The sequence below is a fragment of the Tetrao urogallus genome (assembly GCF_951394365.1).
Source record: "Tetrao urogallus genome assembly, chromosome: 2".
NCBI lineage: Eukaryota > Metazoa > Chordata > Aves > Galliformes > Phasianidae > Tetrao > Tetrao urogallus.
Window position 1 is genome coordinate 40,120,628 of NC_136814.1, and position 22,829 is coordinate 40,143,456.

The window sequence follows — 22,829 nt, forward strand, 5'->3', positions numbered from 1 at the left end:
GTAACTTCATCTGGATGACCTAAAAAATCAACAGTTGTGATGAGCCAAATAAGACACACAAGCATCAACACTGAAACAATTCTACTAACAGAAAGTCCTATAAAAAGTTTCAAAAGCAAACTGCTCATAAAAGCCACATGTGCCTGAAAAGTATTATTTTTAATTTCCTTAAAAAAAAAAAAAATCCTCAAATAAAAGGAAATCAGAGGAATTTAGACAGAAAATAATAGGTGGATGCCAAAGGTGTACAAATTCAAGCCAGATAGAAGGCACTGAATGTTTTTGTTTTTGTTTTTTTGCAATAACTAGCTTGAAATATTGTATATTCTGTAGAATGTAACATAAAGTTACATAAATTAAGCAAGAATTGGGTCACAACATCTTACTCATTCAGCACAGTAAACAGCTTGCTGATTGTTACAGATTGAAGAACAGAAAAGTGAAAAAATTCTAAAAGCAGTTTGGAATAGTCAACATCCTCAATAACTAAAGATAGTCCTGTGAGAATCTGCATGCTGTACCAGATTATAAAACTTCCTTTTAACATTTTGCCTCCATCCTTGCATATCCTTTATTCATTTCTGCTGCTCAGTCTTATCAAGCTTTCATTTTCCTTTCATTATATACTTCCCATACAGAGATTATGATATGACTTAATATACTGAAAATGCTGAAGTACAAAACTAAAGATATGATGATTCCAAAGCACATAAACAGAGGAAATCAGTTCCATAAACATCCACTTGAGTCAAGCCTATTAAAAGATCAGTAGAAACCTAAGAAAATGAATCTGTTGAGGATTACATTGATGAAGACAATTTTCAATTATATTGTTGAGATTTTGGACAGGGAAAAGTCTGGTTCTTAAAAGTATTATTTATTGCCAAAGTAGGGCAGGACAAGACTCAGATTCTTTCTCTCCTCTGCAATGTTGTGGTTCATTCCGCACATTCAGATGAGAGAATTGCTTAAGTACCAAAAGCAACAGCAGTTTTTGGCTGTTTCCAGAAAGCACTGCATTTTACTGGAAGGTCATTTTGTTTTGCTGGCAGGTGATGTTTAAATGGCAATAGTGATGACATTTTTCAAAGTTTTCAACAGGTTTCAGTACCAGTGGCATAATCGTTAAGATATAATCTACCCAAGACACAAACCACAATTCAGCATGAATATTCCATGTCATTCATGACGAACGAACTCTTGGAGTATACAAAACTAGAATAGTCAGGAATATCTTATAATGTGGTACAAATGCTTTAGAATTTCCATTGTCAGTGGTACAAAACAATGTAGCTACACCTCAGCTGGTACCATTAACTTAGTTCTGTGATTCTGGTCTCATAGCAAGTTTAGACATAGCAAGGCATTCACATACTAAATACCCTCAGCTTTGATCCATTTCTTCCGCAGTCATATGGTTCAGTTATTCTGTAAAGTTTGTAAGAGGCTCTCACAGACAAAAAACAATCTCAACAGCAACTATCCCACCATCGCAGTCTGCTAACTCATCACATTTATTCTTTACCAAGGTGGAACATGGAATCTTCTCCTCTGGTCTGAATGTCCTGATCTGTATCTTCTACCTGAAGGAAATCAAAATAGGAAACGCTTGTTTAGATTGCTTCCAAGAAAAATTATATTCACATATATTTTGAGAAAAGAGCATGTTCCTCTTCAGTTGGCATGTAATTACAGATAGTATTTTGAGATGTTAAAAGCTAAAGTCCATAACGGAGCTCTTCCTGAAGCTCCTAGGCTACTGTAAGTTCTAAATCTATGGCCAAGTAAAGGCTCAGATAATGAACTATAGAGGTCATATATACACAATGGTTGGTAGATCAGACTGTGTGAATTCAGTAAAAGAAAATACACTATTTAGAACCAGATAGAAGTTATACTAAAAAATATTTTCACCTAGAATTCAGAAACTCATGCTTTATTGCAAACATTTGTTGTACCTCAAGGAAAACTTTTAAACACAAAGCACAAAGATTACCAAAAGCTGCAAAGCCATGTTTTTAGCTGTTTTACTTTTCAATAACAGAAGCCTAATCTTAGCTTTAAATCAGATACCTAGGATCTATTTATTAGGCATATAATGGTCAGGCATTCAGAACGCAACGTGGAAAACTCAGAACACTAAATGGCAAGTCTTCTAAAGTAACAAATAAGAAACACTGAGGATAAAAAACTTCTCCCTCTCTGCAAGGCTTTGGTGTCTCACAGTGTTACATGGATGCACTCTCTTGATTTGTAACACACAGCCAACACATTTATCAAGAGAACATAAGTAAATAAATAAAGAAAATACCCTGCTCCCCAGATTCCCTTCTTTCAAACCCCAGATGGAAGATTAGATAGTAATTACAACAGACCAGTGGTTAGTATTCATCACAAAGTGAGGGATACCATAGTTCAATTCTTACTCTGCCCGAGGGTATTCAAATCAACATCTCATTGAAATACTAGTGAGTCTTAGGTTTATGCTTTCTGGTGGAGGCACTGTTTCCTCCAGTGCTGAAGTGAAGCCATTGTCATGGAATTCTTAAACATTAACTGATAAGCACGAGCAAAGAACACCTAATCACTGGGTACTTTTCTGACAGAAGATATGAGTCCCATGGTTACTGTACCATTAACTTTTAAAGTGTTCTTTAAAATGCATTTTATTTAATGATTTATCTATAATATGCAACAGCGGGAAATTTAACATGTAACAATAGCCTTGCAGAAATCCAGACGACAAAATCAAAGCCTGAACCTGCATCCTTGGGTCCAGTGAGACAAGTCACTGGGTTAAGTGCTCTAGCCACTAGGCCAAACAAGTTCCTGATATGTATGCAGCTAGATATCAGCAATATCATAGGAAGTTTTACCACAAACTATCACACTTTCTTCATTTTTATTCAGTTTCTCTGATGAAAGACGCACAGAACAGAGACAACAGCTACATAATGAAGCAAATCAAATACCTGTCTTAACATCAGCAAACTTATGAAAGAGAAACTTTGTCAAAACATCAAATATCTTGGCAGGTCAGCTTAAAATGAACTCTGAAACACTTCAAGATTCTTTTATAAAGAGAAGCATGTTTTCCTATTAAATCATTTTTATTTATAACAGAGATTTAACTGCCATTATGGCATCATATTTTAAGAGTGCCCGGGGGGTAGTAAATAAGGTTTAATTTTGCCTGTGTAGAGGAAGACATAATATTTTATTAATGTTACTGAATTATGATTATAACACAATTCAGTGCAGCTACTGTGGAATATGCTTTATGGAATATATCCATATATATATGGATATATATATATCCATATATATATGGATATATATATCCACTATATATATATATATATACACATATATACATATATATACATATATATATACATATATATATATATATACATATATATACATATATATACACTATATATATATATAGTGGATATATATATATATATACATATATATACACTATATATATATATAGTGGATATATATATATATATACTATATATATACTATATATATATATATATATATATATATATATATATATAGTGGAGGTGAACAGAGTACCTGCAAAAATGATTCCTGAATAACAGGCTTTTTGTGACAGCCACAATGATAAGTTTTGGTTTTTGCTTAGTCAGCATGAACACTATTGTTGTATTTGCTACATATACCATCAAACAATTTTATTTGTGAATTAAATGATCATAACTCATTTTGAAGAATACAACAAAAGCATCTGACGCACATTACAGACTGTTTATTTACAAAATAAATACTTTACTGTATTTATTTATTAACACTCCTCCCTAATCACATCAGTCTTCTTTGAAAACATCATCTGCAAACACGGAAGAAATGTAGGCTCTGCAGACTTAACAAAATAACTGATCTTTCTTAGACACTTCTCTTCCTTTTGCATATTTTCTTTAATCTATGTTTATACGTCTTCATTTATAATAACAAGAAAGTAAGATTGAAGTAGTATCAGCTCAGTGGAGCTATCCACAGTGATGCATTAAATGTCTGTTGTGTTCAAGAAGGGGGATTGGCAAAAGATTCAAGACTAATTTTTGTCAAGACAAAACAGGACATCCATTTCTATTATTCAGGTAATGGTTTGGAAACTGAGATCTGATCTAGAAAATCATGTAAAATGTGTTTATTTTCATGCTTAAGTGTTTTACTGAAGTATGAACTAAGAATTGCAACTAAAGACTTTACACTTACATTTCGGTGCAGCTGTGCCAACTCATTTTAGATCTGTTACAGTTTTAAAAACCACTCAGCTGAGACTGAGCATGTAAGGTTTAAATACCACATGAAATATTTTTTTTTCAGAATGTTGTGAGGAAAAGAAGACTTACTTCACTTGGTAGAGTTAGTTTCTGCTAATAAATTTTAAAAGTTTTGTTGCTGAGTGCTGTGGGCACAGGGTAACACAAACATACAATACATAAATTTATAAACATACAATACATAAATTTATATACATATAAACTGTACACAGACACAGACCTGTTATATTGTTCACAGAAAGAATTTCAAATGCAAACATTTTTTACCTTGTGGTTGAGGATTTCTCCAGAGGTTGCCCCTCATTTGATTATGATATGGAGAAACAAAGGAGCTTCTGTGTGTTTGCTGGAACCTAGGGTTAAATTCTCTTTGGTGTGTTCCTGAAAAACAGAAGTTACTAGCCAACTCTGATGGTATAGAAGATAAAATGAAGAAGAACAGAGAGAACATATTCTTTTTTTTTTTTTTTGGGGGGGGGGGGGGTGGAGGGAAAGAACACATTTATTAGATTTATGTCAAAACAGTTATGTACAATTACGATTCTTTCAAACTACTCAGCCTAATAAGTATGGTTCTTGTCTTCATTTCCATCTATAGACATCATGATAACAAGCTGTTAACAAGTAAAACCAGATAACCTCCTGACACAGATTTGGAAACAGAAGTCATTACAATGAAACAGAAATCTCTGTCCAAATTAGAATCACAAATCATAATTAAAATGCTTAAGTACTGCTCTGAAGCAATAGCAGACACTAACAAGATTTGGTATCACAAATCACCAACAGATACCGTTAGTTTTGAATGCTACCCAGCAGTATGGTATAGTATCATATCCAGAAGAGGACAGAAGTGCTGTTACATAATGCTAAGTCCTGAACTGACAGAAAATCATTCTGCCTGTTGCAATTTTCTCAAGAAATTTATAACAGGTAAATTTTATCCTCACAGACATCATACTTGATTGGGTATTAAGCAGGTAATAAAGATAATACCAGCATAAATGCTCTATTACATGATGTTCAGGTAATTCAACCACAATCCAATCATACCTGAACCAGATCAAATTTACAGCGCTAGGTGAATCTGTCATGTATAAATCAATAACTAATGAAAGCACAACCACATCTCTACTGGTAGACACTGAAACTACCAAACAGCTTATATGAATAAAAAGGTCCACAGACAGGTTACCTAGACCATATACCAGTTCATACATTCAAAAGCTATCAAAAAACCTTCCTTTCTCTCACATAAAATGAAAAAACACTAAATTCATAGAGAGAAGCTGACATACAAAGGGAAGCTAGAGGTTGTTAGTGTTCTGTGTAAAGATTACCAAAAGCTGAAGGCATAAATATTTTCTTAATAGAAATAACTAGCAGACAATGCCTTATTATAAGACAATGTCTTATCCATATTTCAAAAATATAGAGACACTACTTAATAACAGCATTTTGAATAGTAATGATGACATTTTAAAATCTAATCATTTCAGAGTGAATTATTTCAATTCCTCAAAAACCTCAACAATCAAGATGTGTGTGAATCAGGCTGAAAATATTTTAGATTTTTTTTTTTCAAGGTCAGGTGGGAAAAGGAACGTCTTTAGTAAAGCAAGCCACGCAGTTGGAAAAAAGTAAGCCAAAGTCTTAGGCTGAAAGCCCTTCTCCACACTGCCTCAAAGCTTGCCTTGGTTTTGAACTGCATCAGTGTATCTTCAATGCCTTATTCAGACCTTAGACTATCATGGCTAAAATAGCTCCCTTTAGGGAAAGGCAGAAAAAACCTGTCATTCAGTTCTTCCTATAAAAATAACTTTAGTCACTGAGCAAATAGCAGTGGTTTCTGTCAGTGAATAATATTTTATTTACTGTGTGTATCTCACTAGCTACGTAACTAGATGGAAATATTTTATCCAAACTTGGGTAATCCAATCCACATGAATTCCTAAAAGCAGGAGGCATTTTCTTAAATCTCTCCTTTGGTTTCTTGGAGAAAAATCTTATGATTTATTTAGCTTGACATACTCCCTAGGTAAATGCTGTTGCAGCTGAAGGATAACTGAACTTATCAACACATTGATTTGGTTGAGAAAATTAACATAATGCCAACCTGTGATAAATCCACTCCCTCTTGGTCTGCTCTGTATTGTTCTTTTCTTCACCGCACAAACCTTGCAAATGAGCGACTTCAGATTCTGGAAGGGTGTATACAAAGACTCCTGGAGACAACAGCATTAACATTAATGGCTGTTCTATCTTTCTATCTTCAGGTGTAGCACAAATCAATTACAAATATAGCAATCAAAATTATTTTATTAGTCCACACTCATACATACGTGAAGACTTTCTGGTTCACATTTTTTAGGAAACGAAATGTTTAATATTAAAAATGGATTCTTCGAGGGGCTATTAGGGGTGCAGAAGGAATGTGTTTTCCTCTTTTGGTTATGTTTGTTTTTCTCCTCTGCTCACATCTGTTTATTACTTACTTCCACGTTCTATTGTTTCGAATTGCTACCTAGGCTTAAGTCTATCAGCAGTACCTCAGGGAGAGACAGGTAAAGTCTCATGGCAAAGTGGAATGAATGAGTGAAAAATCAAAGTATCTTACTCTCATACATTACAAACGCAATAGTAACACATCAGCCTTAACTCCAGGTATTTGTTGTCTGATAAAATGGAACCTCATCTAGAGACATGGAGGAACTGAATATCAGTGTTTACCCTGTGGGCTGAAAAGTTCTGCTGTCAAAAGGACAAGCAAAAACTATTTGAAGACCCAATACTACAAGATGTGGTACATGAGGGCTGCTCTGAAAGCAATGCCTCCTATTTTATTATGATGGCACCTGATATCAGAGGCAGATATTGGTGGTATGGCAGCAGAGGTCGAACCTTCACACCAATATTCCATTACATGCTGTTGCTGTGTGACAGATGGCAGCAGAGGAGCAGTCTCACCAAATGGTGTCTGACATGGAAGTGCATATGAAGCGGAGCTGTGTGACTGAATTTCTCCACGAGATAAAAATGGCACCCACTGAAATTCACTGATGCTTTGCTGAATGTTTACGGAAACCAAACAGTGGATGTGAGCACAGTGAGGAGGTGGTTGGTGTGTTTCAGCAGTGGTGACAGCAGATCATCTCCACAGTGGGTCACTTCCACAGACTGTTACAAGTGCAACATGCAGGCTTTTGTTCATTGCTGGCAAAAAAGCACAGCTAATGGTAGTAACTTTGAAAAAAAAAATGTTTGGTAGCTTCTCCACCAAACAGAGCTATTGTGCTCTATCTGTTGTAGTTTCCATGGAAATAAACAGAAGGCGTTACTTTTGCAGCAACCTACAAATCTAACTTTACAGGTTTCAGTGAGCTTTGTAGAAGCGTCACATCCTATAATCTTTTTCTTTGCTTATTGATTTAGGTGGGAAGTTGCACACATTGAAAAGAATGAAAATATCATCATAATTAGTGATTTTCATAAAACTGAATTGATTTTTAGCAGGATGACAATTCCATTTTTGTAACCTATGTGGTGGAAAGGGAGCAGCAAGAATGAGAGAGGATTACAGGAAAAGGTAAAAAGCCAACGTGTGTCAGGTCTCTGAACTCCCTCATGAACTTCTTTCCTAGCTTTTTTTTTTTTTTTTTTTTTTTTTTTGGTAATAATAACCCTGTATTAATAACACTAATTGGAAAATCCTCTCACTATATTACTGAGAGAACAAATTCAGGATGTGTTTATGAAGGCTGGATGAAAGGCATGATCAAAAAAGGCCAAAACATATCACGTATGCTGACCCAGTAGGTAATTTGTTTTTAATTTAAAAAAAGAAAAAAGATAATGAACATACTCTGAGAAGTGCAATAAAAAGACTAATGAAGTGATAATATCATTGCCTCACTGCTTTATGGGACTATTATATCCAATTTTCTGTGTGGATAAATAAACCAATATAATTACTACTATGAAAAACAGAGAACTAGTGCAATAAGGACTAAGTATATATATTTTAAAAAACAGGATGGATATACTTTCAATTCTTATCAGCTTTTTTTCTTTATCTTTAAAAATTTCTAAGGCTGTGTAGAGCTGAATTACAACAGAAACAAACACACAAAACCATCTTGCCCACAAATATATTAACTGCATTTAATTTACACATTTTATTCCTTCAGCAAAAGAATATGTAAGTAAGCGAACCTTAAAACATTGACAAGTGCTTGTGCATATGTAAATATTTAACCAAAATGGTGCTTCCACCATAGTTTCCATAAAGTTATTAAATGTATTTAAACCATCATAATCAAAACAACTCTGATTCCGAGATCTTCTGAACTCCCTGAAGTAATATAACTGTCCAGATACATAAAGAGATCCTAGGAGATAGCAAACAAGCAGGGAACACCAAAGCAGTAACTTTTTCCTTTTATTTATCTTTACAATAACAAAACCAATGTAGAATAACTTTTTTTTCCCCCTAAATACAGTGCTGTAGCTATCCACAGGTCAGATTTATGATGATGAAGGGTAGATTGCTAACAAACAAGTGCTGAAAGACTTTGGCTTCCAATGATACATTAAGCTCTGCCAGGAACTAAGTACCAGTTTTATTTATTAAGTTCAATTTATAGTAATAGAGCAACCAATCACATACACTTGTTGCCCTGCCAGTGTCCCCAGCTAAACTGAACTGGCATCTCTCAGCAATTCTCCCAAAAACAGATTCTTGCTTTTCAAACTGATAAACTAGAAAGGTATTTTATTAGTTTGGAAGCTCTCTCTGCCATATATCATACCTAAAAAATAAAAAAGTTATTTAAAATTAACAGGACTGGGCTATTTTTTTTCTCCCGACGGAACAGTTTATCTGGGATTTGTTTAAACTTGAGTATCATGCTTTCTAAAATCCTATCCTAGATATTTTTGTTGGTTAAATAAAACTCCAGCTCTGTTCTAGGGATCTAAGTATCTGTCCTCACCTCTTGAGACATGCTAAAATAGAACTGCAATCTGGTTATAATGAGATTTTCAAATGTTAACTAAAGCATACCAGCTAATATAGTTTAGAATTACTCTCAGTCAATATCTTTTTTTTGTTTTTCAGATTTATGTACACATATGCTAAAAGCTGTTAACTAATCTGAATTCTACCCAAATGAAAAAGAAATAGTTTCACAAAGGTGTATGTAAATTTGTGTTGTTTTTATTTTTTAATTTATTCTTTAGTCCTCTATTGTTCTGCAAAAGTTCTACAGGAAATACTGAATGAATAGCTGGCCCAATCCAAAATCTGCTGAAATCAACAGATTGATGGCCTCAAGTTGAGCCAGGGGAGGTTTAGGTTGGATATCAGGAAAAACTTCTTTACAGAAAGGGTGGTTAAGCACTGGAATAGACTTCCCCCAGGGAAGTGGTTGAGTCACCATCCCAGAATGTGTTTAAAATCCATATGGATGTGGTGCTCAGAGACATGATTTAGTGGTGGGCTGTCAGAGTTAGGGTAGTATGGGTAGGTTGTGGTTGGACTTGATGATCTTGAAGGAGAATGGATGCACTCAAGGCCAGGCTAGATGTGGCTCTGGGCAGCTTAGTTTAGTGGTTGGCGAACTTGCCCATGGCAGGGGGGTTGAAATCAGATGATCTTTCAGTCCTTTTCAACCCAGGCTATTCTATGATTCTACAAAGGTTTTTTTTCCAACCTGAGCAATTCTATGATTCTATGATCCGTAGGAGCCACAGGGTTTGGATGGAGGTGATAGTCCCAATCATACAACTGACTCCATATGGAAAGGATTATCATCTACAATCCACCACCTACATGCATTCCACTATCACTCCAGATTAGGATGCAAACTAATTAAACACAGAAATGGACAAGAAAACTACAGTAAAACTGATACAAAATGCACAAGATTGAAATTATCAAAAAATAAAACTCATTTCTCTATAATAACGTTTTAACCACACATGACAGATGCAATAACACAAAAAAGCTATTTCATAACTAAAGCTTTCAGAAATAATTAAATCGTATGTGTTCAACATTGAAAATAGAAGTATGAATTTAAGGTCTCAAGAGCTATCTACACAGGTGAGTATAGATGTACCTAATCTCCTCTCCACATATTCTGTGTTGGTGGGGCATAAGGCAGTTCTCACCTGAGGTTAATACAGCCTTGCACTTTGTCAAGCAGACCTTACCTCTAAGGTATCACCTTAATGCATCACCATGGCCCATACCAAGCAAGACTACTGATATCTGTCTGCTCAAGTCAGTACAGACATGTTTTAAATTATACAATTTTCAGCTAACATGGCAAGAAAATTGTAAGAGCCCCCAGCTTCTGAAAAATGAGATCAAGTGTTAAGTACTTAAAGGTACAAGAAAACACAATGTACATGGTGAGATTCTGCAAAAAAAAATGCCTAGATGATACCCTCCTCTGGCTTCCTGTTCCTTCTGGAATTCACTAAACCTCCATCTCAAATTTTAAGTTCCTTAATACCTTCAAAATATCCCTCTTATGTGCTTTGTAAGTGTATGGGAACTGCTGAGTCACGGCCTGAACTTCTGATTGATCACCTGAGGTGAGCAATGAGTCAGCCACAGGAGCACAGGTGAAGGCAATTCACCTGTGCTGTCAGAAGGGGGTGGAGTCTGGCTTCACGTCTACTAGACCTATTTAAGAGCTGGCTACCAGGGGGGAAGGGTGTCTTCTGGAGATCTGCTCTGCTGCAGTTTTGTAAGTGAGCCCAGGATATGGGTAAGCTTTCTGTCTGTTTTCCTTTTGTTATTATGATTTGCTTTGCCTAACTCTCTTATTTTGTAATCATAATATCTAAATATTCTTTGATTATACAGTAAGTTATACCTAATAAGATGATCTATATATACCCTTATAATTTTGCCTCAAGTCTTGCAGCAGAAAGATCTCATTGTATTTACAAGTACTAGAAAACTGCTATGGTAATTTTCATTTTTTGAAATTGGCAAGCATTTTTATACTTCCTTGTATTGTTTTCTGAGTATTGGAAACAAAAAGTAAGGCAGATGTTTAGTTTTCCACATAGTCTCAGTATTTCTATCCTACTATGGTTCATTTGGCACGAAGGATGAAATAAAAATAATGAAAAGAAGAAAAATATGAAGAAAGGAGGCCAGTGCAACAATAATTATGGACAGGTACATTTTTCAAGGAATACAAAACTCTTTGAGAAGAAGTAATTACTCACGTTGCCTTCCAGAAGCTCTTCCAAAGAGCAACTTTGGTGTGACTTTTGGTATTTTTCTTGAAAAAGTTTTCCGTCAAACACTTTCCAGGGCATCAAATCATCCATTCTGAATGGAAAGCCACAGGCACTATTGGCCATGAGCAACGTTGTAAGGCCACGAACCAAAACAGCACCGAGATGTACAGCTCTGGAGTCCACTTGTACAAGCTGATAATATTAAAAAAATGAAAAAGGAAAAAAAAATATAGGAAATATAGGCAATCTTATCATGACACAATCCTGCAAACTGCAGAGCAAATGAAAAACAGCCCCAAAGCTGTGACAATCATGGTTTTTCTATTGCACAGCAAAATTAATTAAGGGATTCTATATCTAGTTTTATTCAAGAAAATGAACAAAGAGAAGTTTGTTTTAATAAATACAGCATCACACTCAAGTTTCTTAAGACAGATACATCTAAAGTGAAAACTGAAACAAATGGCTATTCTCTACAGCATTTCTCAAGATGTTAGCAGTTCCCCAGAAAGAATTATGTTAGTGGAATGTAAAATATGAACTGGGTGTATAAAAAAAATGTGTACAACGATCCATTGCCCTTCCACAGCTTGATCAGCCAGGAAATGTTACAGCGCTTAAGAGGAGATCATTTAAATTACAAGATTTGATAGAACAAAGTTTATTGTGCCCAGGCTTCAGAAATACTTCAAATACTCAAAATTTTCCTCTGATTGCAGACGGAAAGCCAAATTATTTCTCTTAAACATGGATGTTCCCAGAAGAAATACAGGAATGGTATGACAGCATCCAGAAAATGCAAAAAGAGAAACTCAACTAGTAGACTTCTGACTAGTAGAACTTCTGGCCAAAATTAACTCAGCGGGTGAATTTAACACTCCTCTGTGGCAGAATGTAGCAAACTGTAAAAGCCTTGACTCCAGTAAGTGGCAAACTTTGATTTTAAGTATTTTGTAGATGGTACAAAGCTCCTCAGTAGGGAATGCTGCTTCTACACTCTGTATTGCAGCAGTCTGTCAGAACTAGGAGGGGTTCATAATGATGTGGACATCAATACTGTAATCCATAACAGCTGTTATACCCTGCAGTTTTCCTTACAGTGTAAGTTATACTAGGAATGGAACAGCATCCAAAACAGTCCAGAATAGAAAGTACAAAGAAATAGCTCAAATTCATTTTAACTGTACTTCCCTGAGAGCTTTGTTTGTCTGAAGGGCATTGGAAAGTCAGCTTTGGTTGTCGCATGATAAGGAGGACGTAAAACTATCTGAGAACAACCAAAGGAGGGCTAAAAGATGATGAAGAGTCTAGACGCCAAGATGTATGAGGAGCGGCTGAGGTCCCTGTGTGTGTTCAGCCCAGTGCAGAGATGCTGAGGGGAGGCCTCATGGCAGCCTACAGCTCAGTGACAGGGCCTGAGGGAATGGCATGGAGCTGGGGCAGGGGGGCTTAGGGACAGGTTCTGCACCAGAGGGCGGTGGGCATGGAACGGGCTGCCAGAGTTGGAGATGTGTTTGGACAACACACTCAGACATAGGGTTTGATTTTTTTGGGTGGGTGGTCCTGTGCAGAGCCAGGGGTTGGATTCAGTGATTCTTATGGATTCATTCCAACTCAGGATATTCTATGATTCACTATTACTAATGATAATATCATCGTATATCTTGAAAGTTTCCCAAAAGATTCATAGGTATGCACATATTCCATCCCTATTCTATTTAAGAAAAAATACAGGTAATAGTAGACAACCTGGAATATCATATTACTGGATCAGAACTTTTTTCCCATTATGGTCCATGTACCAAAACCAGAAAAGCTTTGCTAGCAACACATAGCCACAAAAAAATCTTTCAAAAGAGCCAAACGCAGTAAATCATTTGGATGAATATAGCTAGAAGTTGGCCAAAGACTTAATCTTGCTGTATTATTCAATGAGCAAACATTGTACAGCTTAACAACATGAACATGATTTCTATGATAGGGATCCCACTAAGCACAGACAATGGGCAGGAGAGCTTTGTTTAAACAAACTGGAAGAAATGAGGTTACCTCCAGTGGCTGTTTTTCTACAGGGCAGAAGCAAAGGAGGACCTATAGCTGATGATGCTGGTAAAGATACCAGGCAGGGCCATCCAGAGCCCTCTGAGAATAACTGTGGCCTCCAGTGATCCCCAGAGAGGCATTAAGCTGACCTTCAGGGCACTGACCCAACACAACACTTGGTTCCTGAAATCCACTCAGTGAGACAACCAAAGACAACCACAGACATGCAGACAACACAAGCTAACTTGAGCAGTCATTCAGAAAATGAAAGGCTCATCATGTATCTAATGTGATGCTTCATATTTGAGTAAGGAAGACCTCCTCCACCTCCTCACTTTAAAATAAAAGTATTTTCACGATTGGATCAGGCTACAAGTTTCAGGAAATTATTGCCTCCAGCTGCAAGTAATCATCTTCCCAGCCTATACCAGTAACTACATGCACTCTTACATCTCCGTTGCTCTGGCAAGTAAAGCAGGCTTTTGCAAAGCACTTTAAAATGCTGACAGGTACTTAAAATAGGAATGTGGATTAAATGAACCAGTATTATTTGTACTAAAGTAGACTGTAAGAGTGCACAGTGCACACAGCCAGTTATTAGGTTGCAGCTGAGAGATTCTTACATCACACTCACATAATTGCTTCTGATCACCTGGCTAAATCTCAAGACTGGCTAAGGAAACCAGTTCACCTCAATTCAGGCTTTAAAATAGATGGTGGTGCATAGTCCGGTTGGAGGCCTGTAACCAGCGGTGTTCCTCAGGGGTCTGTGCTGGGTCCGGTCTTGTTCAACATCTTCATCAATGACCTTGATGAGGGGATAATGGCCACCCTCAGCAAGTTTGCTGATGATACGAAGTTGGGAGGATTGGCTGACATGCCTGAAGGCTGTGTTGCCATTCAGCAAGACCTGGATAGGCTGGAGAGCTGGGCAGAAAAAAACCGGATGAGGTTTAACAAAAGCAAGTGTAGAGTCTTGCATCTGGGGAGGAATAATTCCATGCACCAGTACAGGTTGGGGGATGACCTGCTGGAGGGGAGCTCTGCGGAAAGGGACCTGGGTGTCCTGGTGGATGATAGGTTGGCCATGAGCCAGCAGTGTGCCCTTGTAGCCAAAAAGGCCAATGGCTTACTGGGGTGCATTAAAAAGAGCGTGTCCAGCAGGTCGAGGGAGGTGATCCTCCCCCTCTACTCTGCCCTGGTGAGGCCTCATCTGGAGTACTGCATCCAGTTCTGGGCTCCCCAGTACAAAAAAGACAAGGATCTCTTGGAAAGAGTCCAGCGGAGGGCCACGAAGGTGGTGAAGGGCCTGCAGCATCTCTCCTATGAGGAAAAGCTGAGTGAAGTGGGTCTGTTCAGCCTTGAGAAAAGAAGACTGAGAGGGGACCTGATCCAGGTCTATAAATATCTAAGGTGTGGGGGGCAGAATGGCGAGGCCAGACTGTTTTCAGTGGTGAGTGGAGACAGGACAAGGGGAAACGGACGGAAACTGCAGCATAGGAAGTTCCGCACAAACATGCGCAAGAACTTCTTTACAGTGAGGTGACGGAGCACTGGAACAGGCTGCCCAGGGAGGTGGTGGAGTCTCCTTCTCTGGAGATGTTCAAGACCTGCCTGGATGCCTACCTGTGCGACCTGGTGTAGGGAACCTGCTTTGGCAGGGGGGTTGGACTCGATGATCTCTGGAGGTCCCTTCCAACCCCTACAATTCTGTGATTCTGCTTTGAGACTGAAGTGAGATTTTTTGAGTGGAAATGTAATGTGTAAGAACTACCAACAGTCTTCACAACTTTCCTTTTTTGTAATTTCCTCAACAGAATACTTTGACAAGTACTGACTAAAGGTAAGGTTTTGCTATTTAAGCTTGTATGGAAAATGGATGATATCAAGCTAAAATTAGCAGCAGAGTCCAAGAATGACAGTAGCACATTAATCTGTTGAATCAAACTTGTTGGACAAATTTTTATCAATATGACTTACACAACCAATATTCTCTTTATTATAGACATCTATTTTTTTATTCCTTGGCATACAGATCAGTATCTTCTATTACTGAAGTCTCAGTAAGTATTGATAACATCAGAAGATTTAATTGTTGAAAATAAACTTTCAAATACTAATGAAAGCAGGTATTTAAGGTGCTGAAAAGAAAATAGTAAATGCTGTCTTAAACAGAAGCTATTTCGCATCTTCTAACTTGATGGCTATGTTCTAAATGACCATTCATACCTTTTTGTCATTTATTGACAGAGATATGCCCTTAACTGTCCATTTTAATCCCACTGGTACAAAGGATGTAAAACAGCTGTTAGGACAGATGACTGATACTATATATATAGATGATGGATGCTATCTGGGCCACAAATCTCTAAGGCAGAGATTTCAAATCTTTATTTAATTTTGTTCTGAAATTTCTCAGCATACATACAACACAACTATGTGATTAATCTGACCTTCTTCGATGTCATTATTCACGTTAATGCAAATGCATACATATTTGCAGAACAAGCGTCTAAATGAGAATTTGAAAAATTTTCCTTTTGATGGTGACATACAAAGTAATAAAACGTAGAGAAGGACTTTGAGGTTTCAGTTTGAATGACATCTCAAGCTGGAAATTGGTGTAGTACTGTCATAGATACTAGTTGCTCCTTAGTGAGTACGAAGTCTGAGCTAGCAATATAACCCCAGCTGTGCTCTTCAGCTTCAACTGAGATAAGAAAGTCACTGGTGGCAGCTTTTACAAGTCTTTTCATTGTTTAGGGATAACAATCCAGAATTTTCCCCAAGAACTAATGTAATAGGTGGGAAGTGAAGGGAAGGCTTGATTTTTTTTTTTTTTTTTTTTTAGTGTAAATCAATATTACTGAGACTGAGAGAAGAGCTGTCAACGGTGACTTCTTTATTTTAATAAGACAGGAAATAGATTTGCTAAAGGGTAGTTTTTCTATTTTCCATGTCTGGTAATGAAAATACAAAGAAAATGAAAGTGGAGTGAGTCTGTAACAATTAGCCCATGCACATGGCAAACCACAGAGTTGCTTTGCCATGGGAATGCTCACAACAGCTTGGTGTTTGCAATGCAAAGATGTCATGATGAGGATAAGTGGAAAATTCCAAAAGAAAAGACTACTTGCCTTCCAGGGCATTACACCCTAGAGATTACTTCTTATTGGAAACTGTCTGTGCTTTTTGCTATTTTTATGAACTCAGGACCCTAGTGAATCATGTAAGATACATCCCTGTGATCCTGCTGCTTCTACTCCTACCGTCAGCTGATGACATCTGTGTGAGAGAGACAAGGAGTGCGTGAGAACAGCTTTTCTTATGCCAGCTGCCTGTGTTGTGCTCCTGCCACTACTCCCACCAACACCAGCTCCCCATCCTCTCAGGGTTTGGGGAAAAAAGATTACATTTCCAATTTGCCAACACTGATGGAAGACTGAGAAGAGAACTCAAAGGTCACAGTCCACTAAAGTCAGTGTAGCAGAGGTTATTGATACTGTGCTTAGAAGGCCTGAGCTGAACTGGATAACCCAACTTGAAAAGAGAGAAATGCAGCAATATCCATATGACAAAAGCCTAGTGCATTTTGTAACAATTTTAGAAATATCTTTGCTAGAAGAGACATCATCAGAGAACAATTTTATACTATGCTTTCTTCTGCTCTACAAACACAATGTTTCAGCTGATGGACCTTGTAAGTTCAGGCTGGTAACTGTGCTTGTGTGCATCCTCACTGACCATTCAGAGGGTCTTTGCAAGAAGGAATGTGTTTACTCACAGATGCAGTCAGCAAATATAGACTAAAAGACTGTAATGTATATCCAGCTGATGGTTTTTTACTCAAAGGAAAAAATACATACATGGAACTTATGGTAAGTAAATTTTCAGATCAAATAAAAGTAATTAAATCATTAAAAATAAATAGAAAAAATTTTTCATGATGTAAAAATACCTTGATGCTTTAAGACCTTTGGGTCTTCTTTGTGGATTCACAAATGTTTTCTTAGTAGATGTATAAACTTTATCTAATGTGCTTCAAAAGCAGCACTTTTGTGTGATATGAATATGGCAAAACAAAAATCCACAGATCTTTCACCTAGAATGGTGAAACTGTACCAAGTTTTGAGAGCTTCAATTCTGTTAAAAAGATGAATAGGCTCAACCATGCTTAAATTGTGACAGTAAGTATCTGAATGTGCCTAATGTCAGAAGAAACAAGTGATGGCCAGAAACGTACTGAGTCGTAAATCGGTCTTCATTTCTAGAAATTAAGATCAATAAATACATGGTAATCACCTCACATTTCTTTATTTACACTGCTTCACTCCTCATCTGCACTTCAATGCACTACATACTACATTTTATGTAAGAACTGGTTCCTTTAAGTAGGAATTTTAATAACATTCTGGGGACATACTTTATTAATCATTAATATGTTTTTATTACATTGGATTTTAGATTAAAGTCGTTCTTATACATTTTTTCCTCACTTCTTCCCTTCTTCCTGAAGCTGGGTTGAATATAAAATATATGAACATGGCCAACATTTAAAATGTTGATTTAAAAATAAATGGCTTTAAAATGGCACAGTTTTTGTCTACTTTCTCTCAAAGGAATATTTAAGTTTCTATTATAAAAAGGAAAGTGCAAATCTCAAGGACAGGTTAGTACTTGCTTATTTCTGGTTAAAAGTAATCAAGTGAAGAACAGTAATTAAAAATCAGTGAAATTTGATTGCAGCAATAAGCTGCTGGAATTTATGTGATGGTGATAAAAATCTAAGTATTTTTCCAGTTTCACCATTTCTTTTTAGACCCACTTGAAACTTCTTTTTAGACCCACTTGAACTCAGTCAGTGTATTATCAGTATGTTACTCAGTATATTACTGCCCTCAAACACAACTTAAAACATCAAATATTTACCACAGGAGATTTATGCTTGAGCAATAAAGGTAGCAAGTAGATCGTATCTTAAGTTCTTGTCATTGAAACGCAGCAAGGTTTAGTTTTGCCTGGGAGAGGTAAAGCACACTGTGATTCAGATATAAACAGATGAACTGTTAACTGATGACAGCTTCACTGAAGTTAAAATTTGCTGCAGTGGAAAGAATCAGTGAACAGACTTTTTCAACCTCAAGACAAGAGTCATTTGCAGAATTGCAGGTGTTTCTGCCTTCAGCCCTTTGTATAAATTCCAAGTGCAAGCTGTCAACAGATCCATATGTACTGGAACTGTATACTTTGCTCTTGCAAAAATAATCTCAACCAGTGCAACAGCAGTAAAAATAAGGAGCGTTATCAGAGATAATAACACTGATGAAACTGTATGTTTACTTGGCAGCGGTCAGGCTTGTGCAACGGGTTGCTGGAAGTGTAGTAAGTACTTCACCTGCTCCCTTCACCTGTCACAGTGAGAGGGGAGTTAAGTGCCTGTGTTTTGAAAACATTACTAAGGTTTATTCTGATAAAAGATTATGGCTTGGTTTAAGCTCTTCCTGCTTAAACAAGGTGGGTGCAACGAAAAATGGGGACTGAGAGGAGATCCTATGAGGGTATCTACCAGCAATGGAAACGAGAAAAACCAGTTCTTAAACACTTCCAAAGCCTTCATAGTAAATATTTAGGAGTAAACAACCCAATTGTTCAGTGTTTATACCTTGAAAAAGGTTTATTTACTGTGTTTTGTCAGGAGTTTGATGTAAAATGACCCACTGTTATTTACATGAGGTCAAAAACTCCTATGAAGTCAATCTAAACAAAGCTTTAAAACTGCTTTTATATTTAAGCACCAGAGGTAGTAACAACAAAAAATACTACTGCTAACCAACCTAGCAATCTCCTTCAGTTGCAGAAAGACTGCTTTTCAGTTGCTTGTTTCATTTTCAAACATACAAATACTTTTCAGGACTTTTAGCAGTGACAACAAACAAAATCAAGCACAAAGGAAATTTCTGTGATAATGAGTATTACACCAGTAAAAAAAGTTCAGCCCTTCCAAGTTATTCCCACAGTTATGTCATGGACAGCACACTCGCACTTTTGCAGAAAGGTTAAAGTAGCATAACTTTTCTTATTGTAACCACAATTGTGCTCAATTCTGATATAAACGATTGCAGGGCTAATAACAGTTCATAACGCATGTGACATTCTCAGAACATTCAGATAAACTCTGAGTTTACAGTCCTCAGGCTGTGACCCAGCAAGCAGTCACATCCTTTCTACAGAAACGGGCTCACTGGAATCTTAACTCTTACTATCTTCACCATTTCTCTCCCATGCATGTAGCAGTGTCTCTCTCTGACTTGGATGCCCTAATAACTTGACACTACATTAAAGCTTCCTCCTCTCTTGGGATACGTAGAGAGCCCTCCTTTCTCTTTTCCCATATTTAGAACATCTGCAGTAACTTATTTCTTTCCTTTCTTACTCCTACAGCACTGTCAAACATTCCTGAAAAAAGCCAACGTATTCAGAAACCGTTAGTAGAAAAAAACCAAAACAGTTTAAAGAACTGTACAGAAGTTCACCTTCCTTTCTCAGTTCCAGTGATTTTCCGTCGTAAATCAAGAGCTTGACTTCCCACTACCATCTTAACTACAAGCCCAATCTGAAAACCTTATTCACACTTTAACTTAGCCTTTTCCCTTTGTTTAATTCTAAGAATGGTCCATAAGAAAGTTACAGAAGTAAAAAATCAGCTGCTCAGCAGAACATACTTAGCTTCCTTTCCAGAGCAGCAGACTATACTGGTAAAAGATAACAGGTTTGGTGTGCAACTGTTCTCACTGGAGTGTGCCACTCACTACTGTCTTTTCTCATGGCTGTTTTTCACAGCATACTGTGAAACAGTTGCTGTGGATCAAGACTTCATTGAAACTACAATGAAATTTTGATAGGTGAGAGTTAATTAGCCCAGCTTAGAATTTACTTTATCCCTGCAGTCCAAGTAGGTGTTCAAGATCTACTTCATTGTCTCAGTGTATAACCATTCCCTCAAATCTATTTTGAGTACATGCTTTTTAAGTGATCTATTTGTGACTGAAGCCAACCTTTAGAAGAATTTAGATCAGGCACTGCTTGGCACACTGAAGCTCTACACCTTTCAGAAAGCTTATATCAATAGTTACTAAAGTCATGCCTACTATATAAGCTCTTTAAATGAAAGCACCAGTGAACTGAGATGGTTAATACAGGGAACTTCAGGAGAACAATCACTGTTTGCCAGTGCAATAAAGCGTTTTTTCTTGTTTCTCCCTGCTGCTAACTCCCAGTTTCTTTGTATTGCAGAGCAGGTGCACAATTAGATTATTGATACTAAGGTTCACCTCTGAAGTTATATATTCCAAGGTAAATAGTTCCGGCTAAAGAACTTTCAAGTGCTAAGTCCACATGCTGAGGAAGAAAAGAACTATCTGATTCTATTTCAGGACAAGCTTCAAGTCCAAGACATATCAAACCACAGTTCAAAGCAGCAGCATCTCAGATGACCTGTGAAAGGATCTGCCAACCTTCAGCTTGTAATCAACTATGTTCAAGATATTAGGAATCAGTTTGTAATTAAGTTGCAAGAAAGCATCCACTTCCAGAACATCAATTTCTCTTGGAATGGAAAAACTGCCATACAGGACTTGAAAAGTGATAATTTTTGGTACAAAAATATCAACCCTATGATACAGTTTAGATAAAAAAAAAAAAAAAACCCTGAAATTTGAGAATCCATGCAACCATACTATGCAACCATAATTTTAGCTGAAGTGCCAGACTGTCTTTTACCTTAAACATCTTGAAATAGCAATAGAACTAGATAGGGGATTTTCAAGACATACTGTTCTCTCGCAGTCTTCACTTGATGCAAGTTCTTATTGATTAACAATGTAATTTATTAATTTATTAATTTATGTTTAAATGCAAAAGATTGAAGATTTGAACTGTTTTATTTGGACTGATTTGCTTAAAATGACGTTGAGGCAATGAGAAGGAAGCTGTATTTCTAAAGCTGAACAAGGACTGAACCAACCTCAGCTTGAAATCACATGCTGCCTTACTGCACTTTTATTCCAGATTAGCTCAGAACACTGAGAAGCCCGAAGGCTACAGAAGATGAAAGAATGAGCTGGGAAGCAACCTCAGCCCGGCTGCCCCTCTCTGACTAATTACAATGTTCCCTATCATCTTAAACTTAAAACATGGTCAGATGCAAATTTTTGTGGGAATATAAAGCCCTGATTCAGTAAAGCACTTGGGAATGCATTAATACCAAAATACACAGATGAAAGCAGATACTGAATAGAACAGATTTATCTGGGAGATCTCTACAATATTCTTTCTTATATTTTATGTTTTCCTTAATCCAACCAGATGGCAAGTATTTTCATTGGGAACAGTCAGGGTCTCTCTCCTGATGAGAAACATTTTCTTTTTTAAAAATACTTGTATTTTGAAAAATATAGATAGCCTATAAAGGTTGTTCAGAGTCTGTATGAAAATCATGGCATCTAATGGCTCTGACAAATGTAGCTTGGCTTGCCAAATTCTGGAATGTTCAGAATCGGGTTATTATTTATGCTTTTCTGTTTGGATGGCAAGGAAAAAAAAAAAATAGCAAGGTTAAAAATACAAAATAATCTAAATTATTATAAATATTCTACAACACACTAATTTATTTGCATGAATGTGGCCAAGTGTTTTTCAGGAAAATACTGAGAGAAAATTATCTTGTGTAATTTTGATATCATACCATTACTAAGCTAATTTTGCTTCTCTGCCACCATAAAACAGAAGATATCAGAACCTTCTACACAACCAAAATTCTTGCTTAAACTATTTTTGCCTGTTAAGCCAGTTTGCTGAGGTTAGTCTTTATTTTCTTATTTTTATTTTTAATTCTGAAATCTAATGACGCAAAGCTTGTTAGTGATTTTTGTGGAAGTTCATTTGCAACCAAATTGCAAAGACTCTGAAACTTATCATGTAAGATCTAAAATGTCTGTGCTTACCTCGGATCTATAACACTTTCTAAATAACTGAAAACACTTGAACTGCTGAAGGCATACATTTCAAATCTGACATTCTTACCTATCATACACAGCCAAACAGACTCTTATACCAGGGGGACAAAAGATGTAACTGCTCCAAAGTAGATACTATGGCATAATTGGATGCGTTATGGCAAAGCTGTAAGGAGCTTACAGATGCCATGAA

General features: G+C 36.7%; 1 protein-coding gene across 1 annotated transcript in view; it reads right to left on the bottom strand.

Moving 5' to 3' along the window:
- Nucleotides 1-22,829, bottom strand: part of FAM120B (family with sequence similarity 120 member B) — a gene marked incomplete at both ends in the record, with an annotated part of 58,445 nt that overhangs the window by 11,376 nt on the left and 24,240 nt on the right. Inside the window, 4 exons of the mRNA XM_079532938.1 lie at nt 1,526-1,583; nt 4,587-4,700; nt 6,436-6,544; nt 11,565-11,771. Of these exons, the coding sequence (XP_079389064.1) occupies nt 1,526-1,583; nt 4,587-4,700; nt 6,436-6,544; nt 11,565-11,771 (488 nt within the window). The remainder of the gene's footprint in view (nt 1-1,525; nt 1,584-4,586; nt 4,701-6,435; nt 6,545-11,564; nt 11,772-22,829) is intronic.